We start from the raw sequence: 24303 nt of genomic DNA on the forward strand, positions 1-24303 counted from the left end.
CCTGATCAACCTCAGCTTCCAGCTCAGCTATCCGCCTCTCATACAAAGCGCGGGTCTCCCCCTCCATCAGGTCCAGACCCTCAAGCTCGAAACCCACCATGGAAGCTATGAAGCTGGCATGATAGTGTATCTGAGAGGGATCGATGTTAAAAAGAAAAAAAAGAGAAAAAATAGTTACCTCTGCAGCAAGGGCCAAGGTCCTCCTCACTGCTCTGCAGGGTTCTCAGTTGCCTGGACAGATTTTTCCACCCTGCTGGAGCTTGAGGACCACACCTTCGTCGCAAGGGAGTGAATGCTCAGACGAGAGAAGCCGAGCTTGAAGGGGAGTCGGACCTCGTCTCCTGATAACCGGCCTTGTGGGGGCGCTTCCTTCGAGTCGACCAAAATGGGGGGAGGCGGAGACTTGGAGGTGGCCTCCTCGGATTGAGGCGCGTCCCTCGCTCGTCTCTTCTACTTTAAAGTGGTAACCAACCCTTTGCCCCCTGCGACGGTCTACAAGGGCTGAGCTTGGAGGGCCTGGAGCTTGGCCAGATTAGCCATTTCAGGGTCAGGACGTCGGCGCTGCTCGTACGACGACGAACTTGAGGAGGCGCTGGTGGGGCAGCCAAAGTTGAAGCTCGCTGCCACTTCGTGCTGTTGAGCACGAGGAATCTGGAAGCCATTTCTGAAGAAAAAAAAGACGAGGTTAGTCAAGATGTTACAGATGATGAGCCAAAGTAACAAGCAGAGCTTACCTTCAGGGGCTTTGCGCTTCTCTGATCTTCGCTGCCGAGGCTTAGGTAGCTTTTTGAGCTCGTTCGGTTGGTCGTGAAGGCTGAAACCGCAGGAGAATAGGTGGGAGTTGGAAACGAGTGTTTCACCCCACAGCGCGTATTTGTTGTTGATCCATGGAACAGGGGATGACAGAGCTGTACCATGAAACCTCGTCGAAAGCAAAGGCATGAAAGTAAAAAAAAAATGAAAAAAAAACAACCTAGATCATACCTAAGACACTCACCTACGTCTCTGAACTCTACAGGAACGTGGCAGATCGGCTCGCCCTCTTCATTTTTCACGAGCCAAAGGCTAGAGACGAGGAACCAACACTTCTTCCAATTCTTGTTAGAAGAAGGATTCCTAATAAGCTGACCTACGTTTCTCCTAGTTGAGAGGTAAAACCTACCCTCCCCCTCGTTAGAGGCTTTGACTGTGTGGGTGGCGAGAAGCTGGTCTATTGTCTACCTATCCTCGTACTCGTCCCTGATGGTCCACCACAACACGTAAGTACCGAGCACAGTAGACCACCCATTGAGAGAGAGCTGAGCTGGGGCGAGGTTGACTGCGCTAAGGAACCACTGGATGAATGGATGGAGTGGAAGCCTAACCCCCTTACTAAACATTTTGGGGTAAAAACTAACGAATCCCGGAGGGGGGTCCTCAAGGTATTCACCTACCCTAGGAACCCGAAGCTCTACGGAGTCTGGGATGAGGTACGTTTTGCGAAGCTCGGCCATTCTACCTACCGAGCAGGTTGAGGGAGGAAGCTCGACAACCGGGTTAGCCGCAGTCCTCCCCGAGGTGGAAGCTAGGTTAGGGTCAACTGAGCCCGACGCTAGGTGTGGATTTCTTGAGGTGGGAGCTAACGTCGGATCCCCTAAAGCGTTATCTAAACTAGAAGAATTAGACGATCCAGATGACGAATCACTAGACGAGCTACTCATCGTCAGACCTAATGGAGGAGTCTAGACAACTACTCAAAGGAAGAGGGAGAAAGTACCTGACTTGGACAACGGCCGAGGTACTCAGAAGATTTGAAGTGAAAAGTGAAAAGTAAAAAATGTAAAACCTCTGCCTTTTATAGAACAGCCCAGAGGCACGAGAGGCGTCCGATCGATGGAGAATCAACGGACAAGATTTGCCCACATCAGGCGATCCCCGTGGCGACGTTTGAGTTCTCGAAGCAGAAACTAGGGCTACCGACATCCATGACGTCACACATGAACGCGTGGATTCGACCCATCTTCAGTTAGCTCGGAGTCCTTCGGTGGGCCGACCTCCGTCCCGCCGAAGTAGCGGCCAATGTTGGGTACGAATTCTGGCCTGCCACGCGTCATACTCGAAGAGGTGAGTTGAATTAATGCACAAGCGAAATATAGGAATAGACTCCAAAACGCTTAGGTCGGCGATCAGGGTAGGACCTGAGAGGCTGAGCCAACCTTGAGCAAAGTCTGTAACGTTGTCTCTTCTGAACCCGACAACACGCCGTATTTTTAGGGCCTGTCAGAGTTCCTGTCGGGCCCAATTTCTATAAATGGAAACCCTTGCCTTAAATGCAAGGTACGCAATCCTAGATAAAATCGGCAAGTTAGCTCGGACTAGAACTAACTTGCTCGTCGGAGTGCTAACTTTGTTTTGCAGGTCTCGTGAGTGCTCTGGGAAGGTGTTGGACGGCAGCCAATAGCTCATCCTGTACATTCCGATCTACTACCTATCCGAGGTCAGCAATCTCGGGTTCAAACAATATTCGTAGAGCATAATAGATATATTGGACTATATTATTAAAATTTTAACGCAATTTGATGATCTCAAGTTCTTTCGTTGGTATTCATGAAATTTTCCGACCACTGATTAAACCAGTCTTTGACCTGAGCCTCCAAATATTGTTTATATGTTCCATCTTTGTAGTGCAACTAAAAATTTGTCTGCCATGGTTGGGATTTCTTGGTGATTGAAGTTATCGAAGTGAATTTGCTTGCACTAGAGTTAGTGTTTTGGGTTGCTTTGTTGTCGGATAAATTCTCTGCATATTTCAGACTTTAGACTAAACAAGCACAGGTTAAAAGGAGTATATGACCGATTTGAATTGAGAGGTCTGATTGATTTGTATGTTCGTCTGTTGATGGCTTAGGATTGTCTAAGAAATGCATGTGTCTGTTCCTTCACACCAACCAAGCTCTTTCCAACTGTTTTCACCTGCACAACAAGCACAAAATTTGCCTCAGACCCTCTAGAAAAACAAATCAAATCCCCATAATTGAGACAGAGAGAAACCAAAACACATCAGATTTTTTTTTTCTTATTTAATATAAAGTAATAGCTGCAACCATCTCTATAGTTTAATTTATCACCTTCAGCTATGTCCCAAAAATTGTTAGGTGGAAAGATAATTTCTGGATCCCACTTTTGGTGGGAAATGCAAAAAGGACAGTCAAATGATTATTGCTGTATAAGGAAGCATGAAGATATTAGTTCTCACACACAGAAAAATTACAAACTTGAAATGGTCTTCACCATGATGTTGGGAGCTAGAAAGGGTTGCAATACGTTTTTTTAGCAAGAAATAAAATTTTCATTGATAAATAAAAAGGAGAAAAAATAGTTGAACGATACCAACTCCGAATAGGAGTTCAAAGGATGAGAAACCAAAACAAAAAAGAAAATCCTCAAATATAGTATTAATATTCATTCGGTTACATCTCACAACAAATCGGTAATGGGAGGAGTAACCCACTTGTATTATAAGGTCTCTTATCTTTTCAACGTGAATCCTTAACCGATAGAATACTGAACAAAAAAAGTGCCTACAGTGAATCAAATAAGCCAGATGACTCGAGAAAAAAAAATTACGAAACCAGAGAGCAGCCACTAAAGCTGAAGACCAAATCCAACAAAACAATAGACCATAGCCTTGGAGAGAAACAAAATATGCTCAATTGCATTGTTTTAATCACATTTGTTTAACAATAATAAAAGAAAAAAAAGGCTGAAAAACTTTGTCATTTTCTGGATGTACAATAAAGAATCATCACGAGTAATTGGTGATTAAGTTGAAAATTGAATTAGTAATTAAGATGATGAGCGATGGAGTTGGTTGTAAGATGACCACATCGGAAATATTTGAAGTTAGTGAGTTGTATTTAGTTGAGGCTGTGAACGTCATGGGTTACCACCTACTGGTTTGAGTAGCATGTAAAATTGCCTTCGTGCTCTTCTCTCTGAATAAAGGCTTCAGCTGTTGGGCTTCAGAAGGTACTAGCACCCACGTTCCATCATGATAATTTATTTTCTCAATTTATTTTCAAGAGAGTGACCATTGGATAGGCAAAACTCGTCTTTCGGCGGTGAAGGAGAAAGTGCACTCTTATGTCGCACACATGCATCCTAATTTGGTTGTATCCATTCCATGAACCTGAGCATTTCGTGGCCGGCCCATCACATCTACCATATGGTCTATCTTGGGGAGGGGGGAAGATGTCCTTAGGGGCCTCATTACGGCACATGCTAACTTACTCTTGACTTTTTTTACAAGGATAACGTTGGAGAGCCACTACGGGTAGTGGACCTCATGTAAGAAGCCAGCTTTGAAGAGATCCTTGAGTTACGCTGCAATGATGGTGCTCTGCTCAGTGTCCACATAGCGTCACTTCTGTAAATCAATAGTATTTGGGGGTTGAAAATCGTACTGCCACGTGGAGGACAGAAAAAATGTCCAATTTTGGAGGTCTTCCCTTTGGTGGCTGACCTGAAGATCTTCCTTTTGGTGGCCGACCTGAAGTGGCCGACCTAAAGAGCTCCACTGAGGGTCGACCTAAAGAGCTCTACTTAGGGCCGACCTGAAGAGCTCCCCTGAGGGCCGACCTGAAGGCCTTGCCTAATGGCCGACCTGAGGCCTTCCCTAAAGGCCGATCTGAAGGTCTTCCCTGAAGATCATTCATGGGAGGAACGACCTTCCATACTTAGCCAAATTCCAGATGACAAGAGTATGAACTGGAATAGCTACTCCCGACAGGCCGACCTTGGTCCCGACATGCTCAACCGCTGGCCGGATTCCTTGTCGGGTACCTCAACCTATAAATAGGGCACTCCACTCTTCAGTCAGGTATCGTATTCTAGCTCGGCCTTCATACTAAGGTCGTTCTCAAAACTGACTTGAGTGTCAGAGTGTTTGTTTCCTTGTGCAGGTCTTTCCTCACCAAGTGCCCTTTCAGCTCATTCCTGACACCAGCTCATCCCAGTCAGCCGACCTTGACCCTTTGAGCTGGTCATCCCTTTCCAAGGAAACCCAAGCTCTTCCTGCAGTCATACCTGAAAAGCAGGTCATGCTCTCCCGACAGTCATACTTGGAGTACGTCATACCCCGTGGCCGACCTTGACCAGGTCATACCCCGTCACATTTTCTGCATAAACAAATAGAAATATAAATAAAATGTCAATGTAGATGAATTTTTTTGCAAAAATATTATTAAAATATAAAAGTTATAGCAAATATATTAAAATAACAAATGAACCTTTCATAAAGTTTTAAATAACTTTCAAATTCTTAATATTAATATTATGTCATGTTAGTGATATTTTTTTGAATTTTATTGATTTATTGATTTGTTTATTTTTTGGTATTATGTCCATGCATTAAATTTTAGAAATAAATAATGTTAAAATTAGTTTTTTTCAATTATAAAATAACTTTATAATATAAGTTGGTCGACTTGGTACTTGTATTCGAGATTGTTTGGTTAAACATCTTTATCTTCCATTTAATACAATGCCACTACTACAAATATGAGCTTCAATTAGAGTTAAAAACTATCATTAACATAATTCGTAACAGTTCATAACTTTCATCCATTAAGACATTAAGGAAAATGAGAATTCGAAAAATTGTCTTTAATGCCATTACAACGACGGTTATAATTTATCACCAATAAATCTTCTATCACAATTAAAAAATGTAACAAATAATTCATTTGATTCCAGTTTATAATTGTCACCGAAAGAGACAAAAATTTTGTTCTCTACTAAGAGAAAATTAATGAGAATAGTTTAAAATTATCACGAAATGTATTTTAACAATGTTTTATATATGTCACAAAAATATATATAACGATTATTTAAAAATGTCATTGAACATTTAATAATGATATTTTTTAAGCATCATGAAAATTTAATAATGTCAATTTATAATTGTCATGAAATGTATTTTAACAATATTTATAAATCTCACGAAAATATTTATGATGACTATTTAAAAATGTCACGGAACATTTAATAATGAAAGTTTTTAACAATCACGAAAATAGTACAGTGACAATTTAAATTATTGTAATGTAATTTTATGACCGTAAAATCTTTTAACTATGACAATATTGTAAAATCAGTCAACCTTGTGCATCCAGTCAACAAAATTTACCAACTCAGCAGTACCAATAAACCTCACGGTTCCATCTCAGCAACACGAAATGAGCTTCAATATTCCTGCACTAATAGGAGACAACAGGTCAACAATTTATGGCATTAGCACACTGAATTTTTATCTAATTCCATAGCAGTGAGATGCTACTTTTCGCATTCTTTTCAACCATTCCTTACCTTATACCTTAATTTATCACCTTCACCATGTCCCAAAAACTGAAGCTAAAGAGCAAACCCAACAAAATAATAGACCATAGCACAAAGGACTCAGCTTTGGCAGAGAAAAACAAAATATGCTCAATTGCATCTGTTTATGCAAGGATATGCACAACAGTATATTTCCGACTGCAGCTCGAACTCGGAACCCGGACCGATCTGAATACCTGTGGCGGACCTGCACAAAAAGGTGAGCACTCCGACGATCAAGTCAGTACAGGTCGGATTCTTAGTTTAGTTCGAGGTCAGAAATCATCGTACCTGATCGTGGAGTGAGGTCCTCTACTTATGGGTGGTAGTCCCGCCAATCTCGCGACGGTTACACCCGGTAATCTCGGGACCATCGGTTACACCCGGTAATCTCGGGACCGTCGGTTACACCCGATAATCACGCCGCTGACAGCAGCTCACATCGGCCCCTACCGAGCTTCCCGGTAGGTCAGACCTTGGCCAGGTTCACCTCGGCCCTCACACTTAGCTTTCGCCGGCGTTGGTGGCAGCCATCTCGGCTATCCGAGCTGGGCATGACTCATGGGCCATCTTGGAGCACCAATAGGGGTCCTCCACGTGTCCAGGGTATTTTCATCCCCAAACATTGGCCCCCTCTCTGTCTGGTCCGATCTCGACCTGGCAGAGAAGTTCATTCGACTTGCTTTGGACACGTGGCGACTTCCTATTCGTGGGAAAATACAACCGTCGCGGAAGATTTATCGTCGAAATATTCAAATATTCCGACGTTTCAGATCTCAGAGAGGATCCTAGCCGCTCGCTGATTACACGTGTACGGTGGGGAATTCTTCCGACGGGCTATAAATGCCCCCAATCCTTCAGTTCATACCTTACGTTCCTTGAATTCTTGGAGTTCGATCTGAAGGCAGCTCGAACCCTTGGTAGGTCGGTCTCTTCCCTCTCTCTTTCGAACGTAATTGCCATGTCGTCCTCTATTAGTAGCAACCTAGAATCCGATTTAGCTCGTAGGTTAGAGTCCAAGCTCGAGGAGATAGAAAACTGTAGAATCTCCGATGACGGGGAGGATAGTGACGCCTCCACTTCAGGTCAGGGCTTGGAATACCCTTCTAGGATACCTGAGCACTACCTCGGATCCCTTCGTAGGGGGTTCGCTATCCCTGAGAACATCCTCCTCAGGCTTCCGGAGGAGGGGGAGAGAGCTGACAATCCTCCAGAGGGATGGGTCACTCTCTACTTCAAAATGTTTGAGTACGGCCTCAGACTTCCCCTTCACCCTTTTGTCCAAGAATTTCTCTTCCGGACTGGGTTGGCACCGGCTCAAGTGGCCCCCAATGGGTGGGGTGTTATTTTCGCTTTGGCCATCCTCTTTTGGCTACGAGCTCGGGATAGTGAGGAGGCCGAGCTGTTTGACGTAGACCAGCTCCTCGCGTGCTTCGAGGCGAAAAGGATAGCTAAGAAGCCTGGTCGGTTCTATATGTGCGCAAGGAAAGGCGCAGGCGGTATAGTTAAGGGGCCGACCTCCATCAAGGGATGGGTGAGGAAGTGGTTCTACGCTTCCGGGGAATGGCTCGCAAAGGACGAGTCAGGTCGTTCCTTCTTTGACGTCCCCACTAGGTTTGGGAACCTAGGTACGGAATAGTTCTTACTTTTTCATAATTTTCTTCTGTCATTCAGGTCTAACTCGGATCTTGCCCTCGTGCAGTTTCAATCCGACCAGTTCCCGAGCTTACGCAAGCCTCCTTCGATACGCTGAAATACTACAAGGAACGCTTTCCGAGGGGTAGGAAGGTCGGAACCCTGGTGACTGACGAACTGCTGCTTGAGTCCGGGCTGCTAGATTACAACCCTGCAGTTCGTCCCATTGAATCCTCAAGGCCGAACTCCGAACTTGGTATGCCGAGCTTGCCTCTCCCCCTTTTTCCTCTAACCTTGTGTTGACCCCTGTTTTTATTTCGCAGCCATGGTTTGCGGATTTGCAAGCGGCGTGAAGCGCAAGTCTAAGGGCCGAGCCCATGCTCTTGAGGCGGCCCAGAGTTCGAAACCTGCCACCCCTGCCGTGGTAGGGCCTGCCTCGGAAGATCCAGCCCTGGTGATCGAGCTGGAGTCTTCTGGGGGTCCCTCGAGGGAGAAGCGCCCCAGGGATCAGACCGAGGCGGTGGACGCCCAGACCGAGGCGGCGGACGTCCCGCCTTTGGGCGAGGAGGCGAGGGAGGAAGCCCCTCCGAAGCGTAGGAAGAAAAAGAAGGCGATCTCCTCCTCGAAGGTCGGAGCTTGCAGGGTCTTGCCTGCAAGTTTTGCAGATCGGGTGGACGATCCTGCGGCCAGGATGGACGGGACGTCCGACGTGACGGCACGGTTCAGAATTGAGCCGTCAAGTTCCGGGGTGAGGGACCAGGTGTCCCGCATCTCAGCTGCAAGTTTGGACCGCTGCCTGAGAAGGGCGTCCAAATTTGTGAGCGCCCCTGGGTCCGTTCTGCAGAGGAACATCGACTACGCCGCCGAGGTCAGACTAGTGCCCCATTTTTGCTTGATTTCGCCCAACAGGTAGTTCGATCTAACTTTTCCCTTGTACCATTTCACAGGCGTTCGTTGCTTCCATTCAATCGGCTCTGGCTGTCAAGGCCGAGCTGGATGGGAGGGAAGTTCTGGCAGCGAGGGAGAAAGAGGAGTTCTCCGCTGCCTTGGAGGCTGCTTCTTCCACCATGAAGGATGAGCTGCTGAAGGCTCACTCTGAGGTGGAGACTTTGAAGGCCGAGGTGGAGTCTCAGGCCGAGCTGCTGAAGAAGGAAGAGGACAGGCGCAAGGCCCAACTCCGAGCTGCCCACGCTATTACCAGGGGCCTGGAGAGGGAGAAGTTCCAGCTCCTGAAGGAAAAGGACGACATGCTCCAGGCGCTCGAAGCGAAAGATAAGGAGCTGGAGCATGCGACTGCCGAGCTGGAGACGGCGAAGGAGCGCCTCAGCAATGGAGTCCTACTGGAGGAATCGTTTAGGCAACATCCTGACTTCGATGGATTTGCCAAAGATTTTTCCGACGCGGGCTTCAAGTTCCTCATGAAGGGCATTGCTTCCGACATGCCCGGCCTTCAGATCGATCTCAGCGGTCTGAAAAGGAGGTATGCAGAGAAGTGGGCGTCTGGTCCTGGCGGCACCCCTGGCCCCCAAGCATTGGTGGATCAGTATGTCAGGGATCTGGACTCTGACTACTCCGATCCCGAAGAGGACCAGGTCGGCTCTCCTCAGGAGGGCGCTCCCCCAGCAGGCTCTTAGGCGACCACCCTTTTGTTTTTTGTTTGTAAGTGTAAGGGCAGAGCTGCAAGGTCTATAAGCCTTGGCTCTGCTCTTCATTCAATAAAGAGACTCCCATTTGCTTCCACTTTGTTGTTGGCAACCGCTTTTCTTTGCTTCTCCTTTGAACTGCAGCTAACGTCACCTCACACCTCCTACTTCCTTTAATTAACATAATTTGAAAGTTTGAGTTTGAATCTCTTAATGTTCAATACATTGCTCCAACTCTGGATTTTTAACATTTCACCCTTAATTTAAAAAGGTAAAAAGGCTAAAATCCTAAGTCCGTAGCTATTCTTCATATCGTTCCTCGTACCCCCAAGTTCGGAGGCTTGATCATTTTGAACTTTCCACACCGTCCCCTTTGCCTTGAAGGTTTGAATTTTAAGTTCGTCAGTGGTTTTGACATCGCACCTCGTACCCTTAGGCTTCGAAGGATTGAATTTGAACCAACTGCTGGAATGCGATCGCGCGGGAGTCCGTGTCCCCCATTTAATTTCTTGTCGAACTCGGAAGCATGAAATTAAATCATCACATTTATTCCGATCATAATTCCTTTGGAACAGCCTTTACAGGTGCATTGAAAATCTTTTTGTCATTTCAAGGATAATAACGCTTCAGGTGCTCCGCGTTCCACGGGTGCGCGAGGACGTCTCCTTTCAGATCGGCCAATATGTACGTCCCAGGTCGGACCATGCCCTTGATCTCAAACGGGCCCTCCCAGGCCGGGTCAAGGGCACCTACATGCGTTTGGACCCTCCTTAAGACCAGATGTCCGACCTGAAAGGCCCGAGGTCGGACGCGGGCATTGTAATGTCTGGCCATTCTGCCCTGATATTCCGCCAGGCGTAGCTGGGCCATTGCTCTTCTTTCTTCCAACAAGTCGAGGTTGAAGAGCAGCCCATCCTCATTCGTCGTAGGCTCATAATGATCTACTCTGTCAGATGGCATGCCGATCTCAACCGGGACCACAGCTTCGGAGCCGAAGGCCAGGGAGAACGGGGTCTCACCCGTCGACTCTCGTTGGGTGGTCCGGTACGACCATAGAACCTCTGGTAGCTCCTCGGCCCACCTGCCTTTCTTGGAGTCCAGTCTAAGTTTGATGCCTCGCTTGATGATCTTGTTGACCGCCTCCACCTGCCCATTTGCTTGCGGATGTACGGGGGACGAGCTGAGATGACTTATGCCAAGTTTGCTGCAAAAGTCTTTGAACTTGGTGTTGTCAAACTGCTTCCCATTGTCTGTCACTATGGCCTACGGTATACCAAAGCGACATATGATATTCGTCCACACGAAGGACGTGACCCTGGATTCCGTTATGTGGGAGAGCGCCTCGGCCTCGGCCCACTTGGTGAAGTAATCCACAGCAACCACAGCGAACTTGGTCTGGCCCTTGCCCAAAGGGAAAGGACCAATGATATCTACCCCCACTGCGCGAATGGCCACGGGACCGAGATGGGGGTGAGCAGCTCGGGAGGTTGGTGGATTAAGGCCCCGTAGCGTTGGCAATTGTCGCAAGTTCTAACGAACTTCTTGGCGTCCTGGCTGAGGGTCGGCCAATAGTATCCTTGCCGGATCACTTTGGCTGACAGCGACCGGGCGCCTGAGTGATTGCCGCACACTCCTTCGTGGATCTCTCTGAGGACGTACAGGCCCTCTTCAGGGGTTAGGCATTTCAACAGAGGCAGGGAAAAGCCACGTCGGTACAATGCACCATCTCGGACCACGAATCGAGCTGCCCGCCTTGCCAACTTTCTGCGCTCCTTGGGATCTTGTGGTGAGTTACCCCTAATGAAGTCTGTGATCGGGTCCATCCATGAGGATTCTGGAGCGCCGATCTCCATCAGATCCGGCTCTAAGATCGAGGGATTATCTAGGATCTCAACGGGGACCGACCTGGCGAGGTCGGTCTCGTACGCCGATGCTAACTTGGCCAAGGTGTCAGCATTAGAATTTTCCGCTCGCGGAATCCGGCTTACCTCGTAAGTTCGAAACTGGGCGAGGTATGATCTGACCTTGCCCAAATACTTCTCCATTCGGGTGTCTTTGGCTTGGTACTCGTCCTTGATCTGGCTCACAACCAGCTGGGAGTCACTGAAGACCTTAACACAAGAGGCCCCCAATGCTCGAGCGATTCGCAGGCCGGCAATAAATGCTTCATACTCTGCCTCGTTGTTAGAAGTCCGGAAGCTGAACCGCAAGGCATACTCAAATCGCTCACCCCCTAGTCTGAGCAAGAGGACCCCGGCTCCGCACCCCTTCTCATTGGAGGATCCGTCGACATAGACTGTCCACGGTAGGTCGGACTCGCTCAGCTCGGAAGGTGGTGTGAGCTCGGCTATGAAATCTGCAGCTGCTTGTCCTTTCAACGCAGTTCTGGGTTCGAACTGGATGTCGTACTCACTTAGCTCCATTGCCCATTTAATTAGGCGACCAGAAGCTTATGGCTTATGGAAGATGCTTTTTAGGGGCAAGTTAGTGAGCACCACCACCGTATGGGCTTGGAAGTATGGTCTAAGTCGTCGGGCCGAGGTGACCAAAGCGAGAGCCAACTTCTCCATCTGAGGGTATCTAGTCTCGGCTTCGGTCATAGCCTTGCTTGTGTAGTAGACCGGGTTTTGTCGCGCTTCCTCTTGCCTGATTAGGGCCGAGCTGACGGCACTGTCAGACACTGCTAGGTACAATTGGAGCTTGTCCCCCGGCATGGGCTTGGTAAGCAAGGGTGCCGAACAGAGGTAGCTTTTCAATTGCTGAAACGCTTGCTCGCACTCCGCTGTCCATTCAAACGGCCCTTTCTTTCGTAAGACCTTGAAGAAAGGGAGGCACTTATCTGTCGACCTTGAAACAAACCGGTTCAGGGCCGCAATCCTGCCATTGAGGCACTGAAGCTGCTTCAGCGTTTTAGGTGCCTCCATCTCGATCACGGCTTTAATCTTTTCGGGGTTGGCCTCGATTCCCCGGTTGTTTACCATGAAGCCAAGGAATTTTCCCGAGGTGACTCCAAAGGCACATTTAGCAGGGTTGAGCTTCATTTGATACGCCCTCAGAACCTCGAAGGCTTCGACCAGGTCGGAGAGATGCGACTTATACTGCTTGCTCTTGACAAGCATGTCGTCCACATACACTTCCATATTCCGGCCGATCTGCTTGGCGAACATTTTGTTCACCATTCTCTGGTAGGTCGCTCCTGCGTTCTTTAACCCGAAGGGCATGACCTTGTAGCAGTACAGACCTTGGTCTGTTATGAAAGCGGTATGACCCTTATCCGGGACATGCATCTTGATTTGGTTGTACCCAGAGTAGGCGTCCATGAAGGTGAGCAGTTCGTGCCCGGCTGTGGCGTCCACGAGCTGATCAATCCTCGGCAGTGGGAAGCAATCTTTCGGACATGCCTTATTTAAGTTCGTAAAATCTACGTACATTCTCCACTTGCCGTTAGATTTTTTAACTAATACAACATTGGAGAGCCACTCGGGATACGAAATTTCTCTTATGTATTCAGCTTTCAAAAGTTTGTTAACTTCCTCAACAATTACATCACTTCTCTCCTTATTTATAGGATTTCTCCTTTGTTTCACAAGTCGGAATGATGGATCTATGCTGAGGCGATGCGTCATAATTCGCGGGTCAATGCCAGGCATGTCCTCATGGGACCATGCAAAGACGTCCGAGTTGGATCTGAGGAAGTGGATTAGCTCCTCTCTGTCGGTGGCCCCCAGCTTGGTTCCTATGCTTACCTGCTTCTCGGGACTAAGCAGAGGAACAAGCTCGAGCTCCTCAGTGGGTGCGGCAAACTTCTTCCTCGGCAGGTCGGCCTCGAACTCGAGCGTCCCGTCCCTGAGAGATTCGAGGGCGCAGACCGATGAGCCTTTGAGTGTGGAGGCATAACACTCCCTTGAAGCGGCCTGTTCTCCTCGGACCGTGCCCACGCCATTGGGGGTGGAATACTTCAAAACTTGATGAAGTGTCGAGGGAATGGCCCGAAATGAATGGATGATGGGCCTTCCAAAGATGGCGTTATAGGCCGATCTCCTGTCAATCACCACGAACTCGGCCATTTGGGTGACCCGAGTTTGGTCCTGCCCAAGCGTGACCGGCAAGTCGATGCAACCCTCTGGGACGATCGATTCTCCAGAGAACCCAACCAGCGGCGTCGGGCTTCTCTTCAATTGCGACCTCGTCCAGCCCAAGGCGAGGTAGGTCGGTAAGGACAGGATGTTAGCGGATACGCCCCCGTCTACCAGCACTCTCCTGACCACCACATGATCAATCAACGGAGCAATCACAAGGGCATCATTGTGGGGCAGGTGGACCTCCTCCAAGTCTGCACCTTCGAAGGTGATTGGGCAGGTCGGCCCCTGCTCCCTGATGATGCACACCTCGCGCCTGGCTGCACGGGCTAACTCCTTTCTTTTATGTCCGGATTGACCCCCGCTTGGCCCTCCAAAAATGGTATTGATGACCGCAGGTCGGTCGGTGCGCTTGGGTGGCGACCTTGAACGCTTTCGCTCTTCCTTTTTCTCTGCTGAGCTGGTTTTGGGCTTTCCCACGAACTTCTTGAGGTAGCCGTCTTGAATTAGATCCTCAATTTGGCGCTTCAATTCCCAGCAGTCCGACGTGTTGTGGCCGTGCTCCCGATGGAAGCGGCAATACTTGTCCTTGCTGTGCCTCTCCGGGGCTCCCCGAAGTTTCTCCGGACGCTTGAGTAGTTTTTCCATTCCAGAATCCTCGATGTTCGTTAGGATCTCGGAAATTGGAATCGTGGTTGGGGTGAAGCGCTCGTAAGGTCGGCTCCTGGTAGGTCCGTTCTCCACCCTTCGATACTCAGGTCGGCCACTGGAGAAAGATCCCTTGTCCTTGGACTTGGGGTCTGCCCTTTCATCTTTTCCACTTCTGCCCCGGCCGATCTTTCGTTCAGGTCGGCCGGTTTTGGTTCGGAGGAGCTCCTGTCCGTCGATGACTTTCTTCGCCTTCTGGAGTACCTCGGCGAAGGTGGCCGGAGCCTCATCTCCAAGCTTCACCGTGAGGGCTTCGTCGGCTAGACCGGTGAGGAAATAGCACATGGCCGAGTCATCGGAGTAGTGTGCAACCTTCAACTGTTCCTCTTGGAATCTGGTGACATACTACCGCAGCGTCTCACCCTCCTTCTGTCTGATGGTGGCGAGATGGGTCGATGTCTTTTTGTCATAGTGCCGAGAAGAGAACTGGGCGAGGAACTCCCTTCTCAACTGAGAGTAGGTCGAGATCGACCTGGCTGGCAGTCTCCGGTACCACAATCGCGCGCTGCCAGTAAGCGCAATCTGGAAGGCGCGGCATTTGATTGCGTCTGATGCCGCTTGGAAGTCCATGAGGCCTTCAAAGACCTCAACATAGTCCTTGGGGTCCTTCGTCCCGTCGTAAGGCTTGATGGTAGGAGCTTTGAACTTCGGAGGGATTGATGCTTCCAAAACGTCCGAGGTGAAAGGAGATTCTCCCAAGTCGCCGTCGTTCAGTGAATCGTCTTTCTGCTCACATTTGTCCTTTAAGGCCTCCACCTGAGCATCGAGCTCCCCCCTCAGCTGGTCGAACTCCTCCCTTGTGATTATCCCTGCAGGATTGTGAGAGGATTCAGCCAGCTGGTTGGAGCTCCTGCGGGAGCGGGATGGTGACTGCCCTTTTCTAAGAGACGAGCCTCTCTTTCTGTTGAGATGCTCACGGAGGTCTCCCATCTGGCGAGTGTACCCCTCACTCTCGTTGTCTTCGGGACGTTCTTCCTCGGCTGGGCCGAGGTGGGAACCCCTTTGCTCGCGTACGTCCATGCGCGTCACTCGATTTTCAGATCGGGACCCTGCGCCTGCAGCCAGCACCATTTCGTTATACATTGCCTCCATGGAGCGCATTTGTGTGCGCATTGCCTCCATCTCTCTCTGGAGCGCATCAAAGTTCTCGCTTGTTGGAGCCGGGGCTGGACCTCGGGCGCCCTTCTTAGAGGTCCCACCTCGGCCACGGGTGGCCCTGGACGTCCTCGGGTGCGCAGACGGTAGGGCAGGCGCGGTGATCCGTGCCGACCTGCGGAGAGGTTCCGTTGCTAGGCCGTCGTGACCTTGCTCCTCTACCGCCGCTGCTCCGACCTCCCTCTGGTGGGCATCGCTGGCAGCTAGAGTCCTTCGATCCGTCGTATTGGTCGAATTCGCTGGTTGAACCATGTTCACTCGCGTGTTGGTTTAAAGGAATTGGGATGACGTAGATTGTCAGTCGTTCCCACAAACGGCGCCAAATGTTTATGCAAGGATATGCACAACAGTATATTTCCGACTGCAGCTCGAACTCGGAACCCGGACCGATCTGAATACCTGTGGCGGACCTGCACAAAAAGGTGAGCACTCCGACGATCAAGTCAGTACAGGTCGGATTCTTAGTTTAGTTCGAGGTCAGAAATCATCGTACCTGATCGTGGAGTGAGGTCCTCTACTTATAGGTCGTAGTCCCGCAAATCTCGCGACGGTTACACCCGGTAATCTCGGGACCATCGGTTACACCCGGTAATCTCGGGACCGTCGGTTACACCCGATAATCACGCCGCTGACAGCAGCTCACATCGGCCCCTACCGAGCTTCCCGGTAGGTCGGACCTTGGCCAGGTTCACCTCGGCCCTCACACTTAGCTTTCGCCGGCGTTGGTGGCAGCCATCTCGGCTATCCGAGCTAGGCATGACTCATGGGCCATCTTGGAGCACCAATAGGGGTCCTCCACGTGTCCAGGGTATTTTCATCCCCAAACAGCATCAATGGAATTTAAATCCTACTTGTTTAATAATAATAAAATAAAAAAGAAGGCTGAAAAGCTTTGCCATTTTCTCGATCTACAATAAATAATTATCAAAAGTAATTGGTGATTAACTTAAGTTGGTGATGAACAAAATATAAAGAAAAGAAAGATGGACGGCTGACCCACACCGGAAAGATTAGAAGAATGTGGGTTGTATTTTAGTTGAGCCTGTCAATGACGTTGTTACCTCCCACTGGTTGAGTAGTGTGTAAACTTTGGTCCTCTTCTCTCTGAATAGAGACTTCAGCTGTCGGGCTTCATCAGACGATGAAATTCATGATGCTTGCACCACAGCACCTCTAATTAAGGGGAACGGCTCAGATTTCTTAGCCTACTAGTTGTGTTGTCTGCTCTACTCAAACCAGTTTTTAAACTCATCCCTTTATTCGCCTTGGTAGTTTAAAGTATATAGTTTATAACTTACTCATAAGTGCTGACGTACACACAATCGAAATTTGAATGGATTATTTCCATAAGAGGTATTATCTGTTAGAATTATCACTTAAGCCCATTTTGGTAATTTCTGATTGTATTAAGTTAGTTAGCTAAAGCTAACGGCTCCTTTGATAACCATTTATGTTTTTTGGTTTTAGTTTTCAGTTTTTAAAAATAAAAACCATATATGTTTCATAACTGGTTTTTGTTTTTTTCCTTTTAAAAAACAGAAAACCAAATTTATTTGATAACCATTTTTAGTTTTCTGTTTTTAAAAAGTTAGAAAATTGGAAATATATATTAGAGAGAAACTTCTATCTATAATAGAAACGACAATAGTGGGATTTAGACAATGCTATGTTATAAACTCAACAACAAATTTATTGAATATGAAACCACAACTTTATTGAATATAGATTTATTTTTACATAATTACAAACTACGAGTTTAGAGCAACACACCCAACAAACTCCCACTTGAACTAAACTCGGGTGGGGTGTAATCATAAAGCAAAAGGACAAATACAATAAACTAGGGCATACACTATACCCATTACATTTCTCTCACTTGCCCTAGACTAATTGTACAATGCTCGTAGACCTAGACTTTCTAGATGGGCCTCAGACACTTTAGTCATGAGTGCCTTCGTAAAAAGATCAGCAATGTTGTGATCCGAGTGATCTTTGTGATGATCACATCCCCTCGTTGCACCATCTCCTGTGTTAAGTGATACTTCCTTTCTATGTAGTTGTCTTTCTTGGGACTTCGAGGTTCTTTAGAATTTGCCACAACACCATTGCTATCACAATAAAGTGTGATGAGCAAGTTCATGTTTGGAACCACTTCCAAATCGGTCAAGTACTTTCTAAGCCAAATCGCTTCTTTTGCTGCTTCACAAGCTACAACGTACTCAGCCTCCATGGTGGAGTCTGCGATGCATCTTTGTTTGATTCTTCGCCAAACTATCGCTGCTCCATTAAGAGTGAACACTAACTTCGATGTGGATTTTCTTGAATTCTTGTCTGTTTGGAAGTCAGAGTCAGTGTATCCTGTAAGGATCAAATCCTTAGAGCCATACACGAGCTTGTAGTCTTTCGTTCTCCTAAGATATTTTAGGATTCCCTTAACAGCAGTCTAGAGATCACATCCTTGGTTGGATTGATAACTACTAACCATCCCTACTAGCACATGTCAGGCCTAGTGCACAATATAGCATACATCAGGCTGTCCACTGCTGAAGCATAGGGTATGCGTCTCATATCCTCAACTTCTTGAGGCGTCTTAGAACATTGTTCATTAGACAGATGAATTCCATACCTAAAAGGCAATAAGTCTTTCCTAGAATTCTGCATCGAATATCGAACAAGCATCTTGTCGATATAAGTTGCTTGAGATAGGACTAGCGTTTTGTTCTTGCGATCCCTTAGAATTTGGATGCCAAGAACATACTGAGTTTCTCCCAAATCTTTCACTTGAAACTCAGTAGCTAGCCACTTCTTTATGTCAGTGAGGTATCCTACATCATTCCCAGTGAGTAGGATATCATCCACATACAATACTAAAAATGCTATTGTGTTGTTGACGATCTTCTTGTACACACAGGACTCATCAACGTTTTAGTCAAAACCATAAGATTTGATCGCAGTATCAAACCTTATGTTCTAAGATCGAGATGTTTGTTTCAATCCATATATGGACTGTTTAAGCTTGCAAACCGTTTGCTTTTGACCTTGTGCTATAAACCCTTCAAGTTAAGACATATAAATACTTTCTTCAAGGTTGTCATTCAGAAAGGCAATATTGATGTCCATTTGCCAAATCTCATAGTCATAATATATGGCAATGGACAAAAGTATTCTTATGGACTTGAGCATAGCTATATGGGAGAAGGTTTCTTCATAGTCCACCCCTTCCCTTTGTGTGTAGCTTTTCGCCACAAATCTCGTCTTATAGGTCTGTACCTTCCCTTCGGCGTCTCGTTTTCTCTTGTAGATCCATTTGCACCCTATGGGTCTTACCCCATCAGGTTGGTCTACAAGTTCCCAAACAAAATTGAAGTACATAGACTCCATTTTCAGGTCCATGGCTTTGACCCATTTGTCCTTGTCTACATATTCTATTGCCTATTTATAGGTTAACGGATCCTCGACATCGTCATCGGGTATGACAATCTGGGTTTCAGTTAAACCCACGTAGAGTTCGGGTTGTGACACAATCCTCCCACTACGTCGAGGCACCCTTAATTCTTGAGGTAGATGTGACTGACGTGATGTGCTGACTTCATCAACAACTCTTGTTCATGTGTCAGCTTGATCAACAACTTTTGTTGACGTGTTTGTAGTCTCTTCAGACATCTTGTTTATCACTACCTTCGTGGTTTATGATTCGAACGTGGTCTTCTTATAAGAAAGTGGCGGTTGTAGATACAAACACTCTGTTTTCTTGTGGATCAAAGAAGATACCACCTCTCGTCTGTTTAGGGTAACTTATGAATAGACATACTTTTGAACGATGCTCCAATTTCTTTTGGTTAGTCACGATCATGTGTGCCGGACATCCCCAAATACGGAAATGCCGTAAACTAGCTTTACGACCCTTCCATAGTTAAAAGGGTGTTTCAGAAATACTATTCGATGGAACTGCGTTCAAAATATAAACCGCAATCTCCACTGCGTAACCCCAAAACGAGTTAGGCAACTGAGCATAGCTCATCATTGATCGAACCCTGTCTAACAGGGTTTTGTTTCTCCTTTCTGACTCATCGTTCTGTTGAGATGTACCAGGGGTTGAGAGTTGGAACGTGATTCCATGTTCTATCATATAGTCCTGGAATCTCAAGTCTATATACTCTCCACCCCGATCAGATCAAAGTGTTTTAATGGTTTTACTTAATTGATTTTCAACTTCGGTTTTGTACTCCTTGAACTTTTCAAGGGCTTTGGACTTGTGTTGCATTAGATATAGATAACCATACATTGAATAATCATCTATAGAATAGATGAAGTATTCATACCCTATTCGAGCTTTAATATTCATCGGACCATAAAGGTCTGAATGTATAAGTTCTAAGGGCTCTTTGGCGCTATAACATTTTATAGTAAAAGGTCTCCTTTAGTCATCTTGCCTTCAAGACAAGATTCACATGGTTGTAAAGAGTCGTATTCTAACTCGCTTAGAAGGTCGTTCTTAACCAACCTTTCTATCCTATTGAGATTAATGTGACCTAATCTTAAGTGCCAAAGATAGGTATTTTCTTTGGGAGAAACTTTTTGTCTTTTTGTTAAACGTTGACAAAACGTTTTACTATTATCCTATTGCCTTTAGGAAAAACGTTGGCAGAAAATCACTTATCCTCACGTTTTACAAAAAAACGTTAGGAAAAGTAATCTTATACCAACATTTTTGTAGAAACATTGGCAAGAGATCAATTATCCCTACGTTTTACTAAAAACGTGGGGATAAGTGATCTTCTGCCAATGTTTTTACAAAAACGGGGGGAAAATGTTACTTTTCCCAATGTTTTTAATAAAACGTGGGGATAAGTGATTTTCTGCCAACGTTTTTACAAAAAAGTGGGGAGAAGGGATCTTTGTCCAACGTTTTTATTAATCATTTTGATCATTTTGCAAGCCCCTCTTGCCTAAAGTCGCACATCATCAACTCGCCCCTTGTTGCCACGTGGCCGACTACAGTAGCTCGACAGAATCCTACATCAAGAGCGTGCAAGATGAAAGTTCAAGCAACCGAAAGGACAAGTGTGAATGGTGGTAAGAAAAGAAGAAGGCAATGGAGAGGAGTGTGTAAGCAAAACGAAAGGAGAGTTTCAAAAATTAAAAAAAGAAACGTAATTAATTTTTGTGACCCGTAAGGAAAGTGATAAAAGTACGGGTAAAAACGTAATTTCAAGCCCACATTTTGTATGAAAATGATAAAAAAAACAACTTGTTTCTAAAAATTTCAGTCGTCAAATTTAATTTCGTGGTACAAAAATGACCATTTCTCAAATCTAATCTTCCCTTGCTTCCTCCAACCTGAACTAAAACGAAAACCAAATACCAAATACCAAATACCAAATTGGACACACCCACAAAATCCAAACGAGAGAGAGAAACAACAACAAAAAACAAAGAGCGACAGACAGAAACACTGCAGCGGCCGTTTCCATTCTCCCCTTTTCCCCAATTCCTTTAACCGCCTCCGCAACCACCCGTCACCATTTTTTCTCCCCCGTGACCCTCACCACCACCTTCCCAATTTTGGCCATTATTCATTATAAATATTCCTCCATCGCCATTTCGCCATGCCCACTCGATCCAAGCCCCCAAATCCCACTTTCCTTTTCCTCTCCATGGCCTCCCTCTCCCTCCTCTCCTTCCTCTCCCTCCTCTTCTTCTTCCTCTCCCTCTCCTCCGCCGCCGCCCGCCACCGCCACCCCTCCCGCTTCGCCTCCGCCGTCCCCCCGCCGGAGATCCTCGCCGCCTGCAAGGCCACCCGCTTCCCCGACCAATGCGGATCTTCCCTCTCCCAACACCCCTCTCTCCCCCCCCATCCCTCCCCTCTCCAGATCCTCCACTCCGCCGTCGCCGTCTCCTCCGACGGCCTCGCGGCGGCCCAATCCATGGTCCGGGACATCCTCGGCGCCTCCGCTCGGAACCTCAATCGGACCACCGCCGCCAACAACTGCCTCGAGGTGCTCCGTAACTCCGACTACCGAATCTCCCTCACCAACGACGCGCTCCGGCGCGGCCGTGCCAAGGACGCGCGCGCGTGGATGAGCGCGTCGCTGCTCTACCACTACGATTGCTGGTCCGCGCTCAAGTACGCCAACGACACCCACATGGTGGACAAAACGATGGCGTTTCTTGACTCCCTCATCGGCCTCTCCAGCAACGCGCTCAGCATGATCGTGGCCTACGACCGCTCCGGCGAGGACACGGCCTCGTGGGGCCCGCCGAGGACGGAGCGCGACGGGTTCTGGGAGGGCGGCGGCGGAGGTGGATCTGGGCTGGGATTCAGCGGCGGGTTCCCGTCGAAGCTGGCGGCGGACGCGACGGTGTGCAAGGACGGGAGCGGCGGGTGTTACAAAACCGTGCAGGAAGCGGTAAACGCGGCGCCGGAGAATGCGGCGGCGCGTAGGTTTGTGATCCACATTAAGGAAGGCGTTTATGAGGAGATCGTGAGGGTTCCGCTGGAGAAGAAGAACGTGGTGTTTTTGGGAGATGGCATGGGCAAAACGGTAATTACAGGGTCACTCAATGTGGGACAGCCTGGGCTTTCCACTTACAACACGGCTACAGTCGGTGAGTTTTTTTTTTCTTTTTTTTTTTTTTCTTCTTCGTCTTCTTCACTGTTAAGGAAATTAAGAAATTTGGCTGAAACCTAGTTATCTTCGATTTCCATATTTTCCTATTTGGAATTTGGTAAGTGGGATTTGAATGTTGCTTTGGAGTCATGAGAATTGCCTTTCTTAACCGTTAAAAATCCTTCTCATTTCATTTCTTTAATGTTTGGTTATTATATTTCAAATCATACGTTTTAATACTATTTTGTAGTTTTCAAACTTTGTTGCTCGAAAATAAACCGGGATTATCCAGTACCCTTTTTTCCTTATCTTTAGATTTAACTCAAAAAAGCCTCTGGGTATGAAAGAAAATTTTATATATAATATGTAGTAAAAAATTGATTTGCCTAGAGCAGAAATTACTAATTGCCTTAACAAAATTAATTTTTTTATCTATAAAATTGTGTAAGATTTTTTGAGTTAAATAAGATTAAAAAAAGGTACCAAATAACTCCTTTGTACAGGTTTTTTTTTTTTTTTTTTTACTTTTAAAACGTCTTCGACTTTTAGTTCTTTTAAGTCTTGTACTTTCAAAACATACTTTCTCGTGTTGGGACTTTAAATAAGGGATCATTTTAATATTTTAATTTTAATTTTTATCTTTTTCTTGGGTTCAAATTTTGCAAATAGCCATCCAAATTAGTGCCAAGTAAAGAAATTTGAGACTACTAGAACCAAGATTCTAAAAACTACCCATTTCATTCTCATAGTGGCATCTCCTAGTCAGAGAAAACGTTAAAACTCCCTTTTTGTTTATGGTTGGCTATGTCTATGCAGGAGTTGTTGGTGATGGATTCATGGCCAGTGGCCTCACAATTCAGAACACAGCAGGGCCTGATGCTCACCAAGCTGTGGCCTTTAGATCAGACAGTGATCTCTCAGTCATCCAAAACTGTGAGTTTATAGGCAACCAAGACACTCTCTACGCCCACTCCCTACGCCAGTTCTACAAATCCTGCACAATTCAGGGCAATGTAGATTTCATCTTTGGCAACTCTGCTTCCATCTTCCAGGACTGCAACATCCTCGTCCGCCCCCGCCAGCTCAAGCCCGAGAAGGGAGAGAACAACGCCATCACCGCACACGGCAGGACCGACCCCGCGCAGTCCACCGGTTTCGTGTTCCAGAACTGCCTCATAAATGGCACTGAGGAGTACATGTCGCTGTACTACAGCAAGCCCAAGGTCCACAAGAACTTCCTCGGGAGGCCGTGGAAGGAGTACTCGAGGACTGTTTTCATACACTGTAATCTCGAGGCGCTTGTTTCAGCGCCCGGGTGGATGCCGTGGAGCGGGGATTTCGCCTTGAAGACGCTCTACTACGGGGAGTTTGAGAACTCGGGGGTGGGGGCGAAGTCGTCGGAAAGAGTCGGGTGGAGTAGCCAGATTCCAGCACAGCATGTTTTCAGTTACTCTGTTGAGAATTTCATTCAGGGAGATGAATGGATTCCTTCATCACGGTCTGCTGATGAACCACCAAAAATGTTGGACAGAAAAACCAAAATTGTGAAATTAGATTAGATTTACAGATTGCTCTTTGTAATTACAGAGTTGTCTGTCGAACTGAAAATTATTAGTCAACACATAAAACTACCCAAATTAAATACTCCACATCTTCTTCTTACCAAATTTGGGTGATATTATCATATATTGTAGGATTGGGGAGTAACTTTTGGTTGAAAAATATGCATAAATTGATTCAAATGCTCTCGCGTGCTCCGACCAACAAGTCAGAGGTTCTTGGTGATAGTTAAAAACGAAAATACTATTTTTGTTCCCATACTTTTTAGTTTTGGTTCATTTTATTTTCTATACTTTGAAAATGTTTATTTTTGTCCCTGTAATTTTAAAAAGAGATTATTTTAGTTTATCTTTGCTAGACAAATTTTACACATAGCATACACTACTTAGTATAAAATAAAGTTTACATTTTAAGAAATATATTGATTGTAATGTGGTGTTAAAATTGTGATAGAAAAAATGAGATTTAAAATAAATCAAATGACCAAAATAGTCACTTTTTAAAATTACAATGACCAAAATTAATATTTTTAAAGTAGAGAGACTAAAATGAACCAGA

At 46.5% G+C, this 24303-nt stretch overlaps 2 protein-coding genes across 2 annotated transcripts; both read left to right on the forward strand.

Annotated features, from left to right (window-relative positions):
• The first annotated feature begins 4633 nt into the window (after positions 1 to 4633).
• Positions 4634 to 8912, forward strand: LOC111025502 (uncharacterized). The gene is made up of 4 exons (XM_088120407.1): positions 4634 to 4817; positions 8057 to 8245; positions 8313 to 8645; positions 8899 to 8912. Exons 1-4 carry the CDS (start codon positions 4634 to 4636, stop codon positions 8910 to 8912), a joined length of 720 nt encoding a protein of 239 aa, XP_087976533.1.
• Positions 8913 to 20857: 11945 nt separating this feature from the next.
• Positions 20858 to 23834, forward strand: LOC111013456 (Plant invertase/pectin methylesterase inhibitor superfamily). The gene is made up of 2 exons (XM_088121296.1): positions 20858 to 22183; positions 23002 to 23834. Exons 1-2 carry the CDS (start codon positions 21184 to 21186, stop codon positions 23742 to 23744), a joined length of 1743 nt encoding a protein of 580 aa, XP_087977422.1. The 5' UTR covers positions 20858 to 21183; the 3' UTR covers positions 23745 to 23834.
• The last annotated feature ends 469 nt before the right edge of the window (positions 23835 to 24303 follow it).

Source organism: Momordica charantia (genome assembly GCF_013281855.1).
Source record: "Momordica charantia cultivar OHB3-1 chromosome 2 unlocalized genomic scaffold, Mcharantia_2.0 BLBB01000002.1, whole genome shotgun sequence".
Classification (NCBI taxonomy): Eukaryota; Viridiplantae; Streptophyta; class Magnoliopsida; order Cucurbitales; family Cucurbitaceae; genus Momordica; species Momordica charantia.

Excerpts from the sequence above, each read along its gene's own strand:
- LOC111025502 (XM_088120407.1), top strand. The coding sequence starts at position 4,634 with ATGGCCGACCTGAGGCCTTCCCTAAAGGCCGATCTGAAGGTCTTCCCT. Across the intron at positions 4,818-8,056 it reads CTGGCCGGATTCCTTGTCGG|TTTCAATCCGACCAGTTCCC; the intron begins GTACCTCAACCT and ends GCCCTCGTGCAG. Across the intron at positions 8,246-8,312 it reads AAGGCCGAACTCCGAACTTG|CCATGGTTTGCGGATTTGCA; the intron begins GTATGCCGAGCT and ends TTTATTTCGCAG.
- LOC111013456 (XM_088121296.1), top strand. The coding sequence starts at position 21,184 with ATGCCCACTCGATCCAAGCCCCCAAATCCCACTTTCCTTTTCCTCTCC. Across the intron at positions 22,184-23,001 it reads TTACAACACGGCTACAGTCG|GAGTTGTTGGTGATGGATTC; the intron begins GTGAGTTTTTTT and ends ATGTCTATGCAG.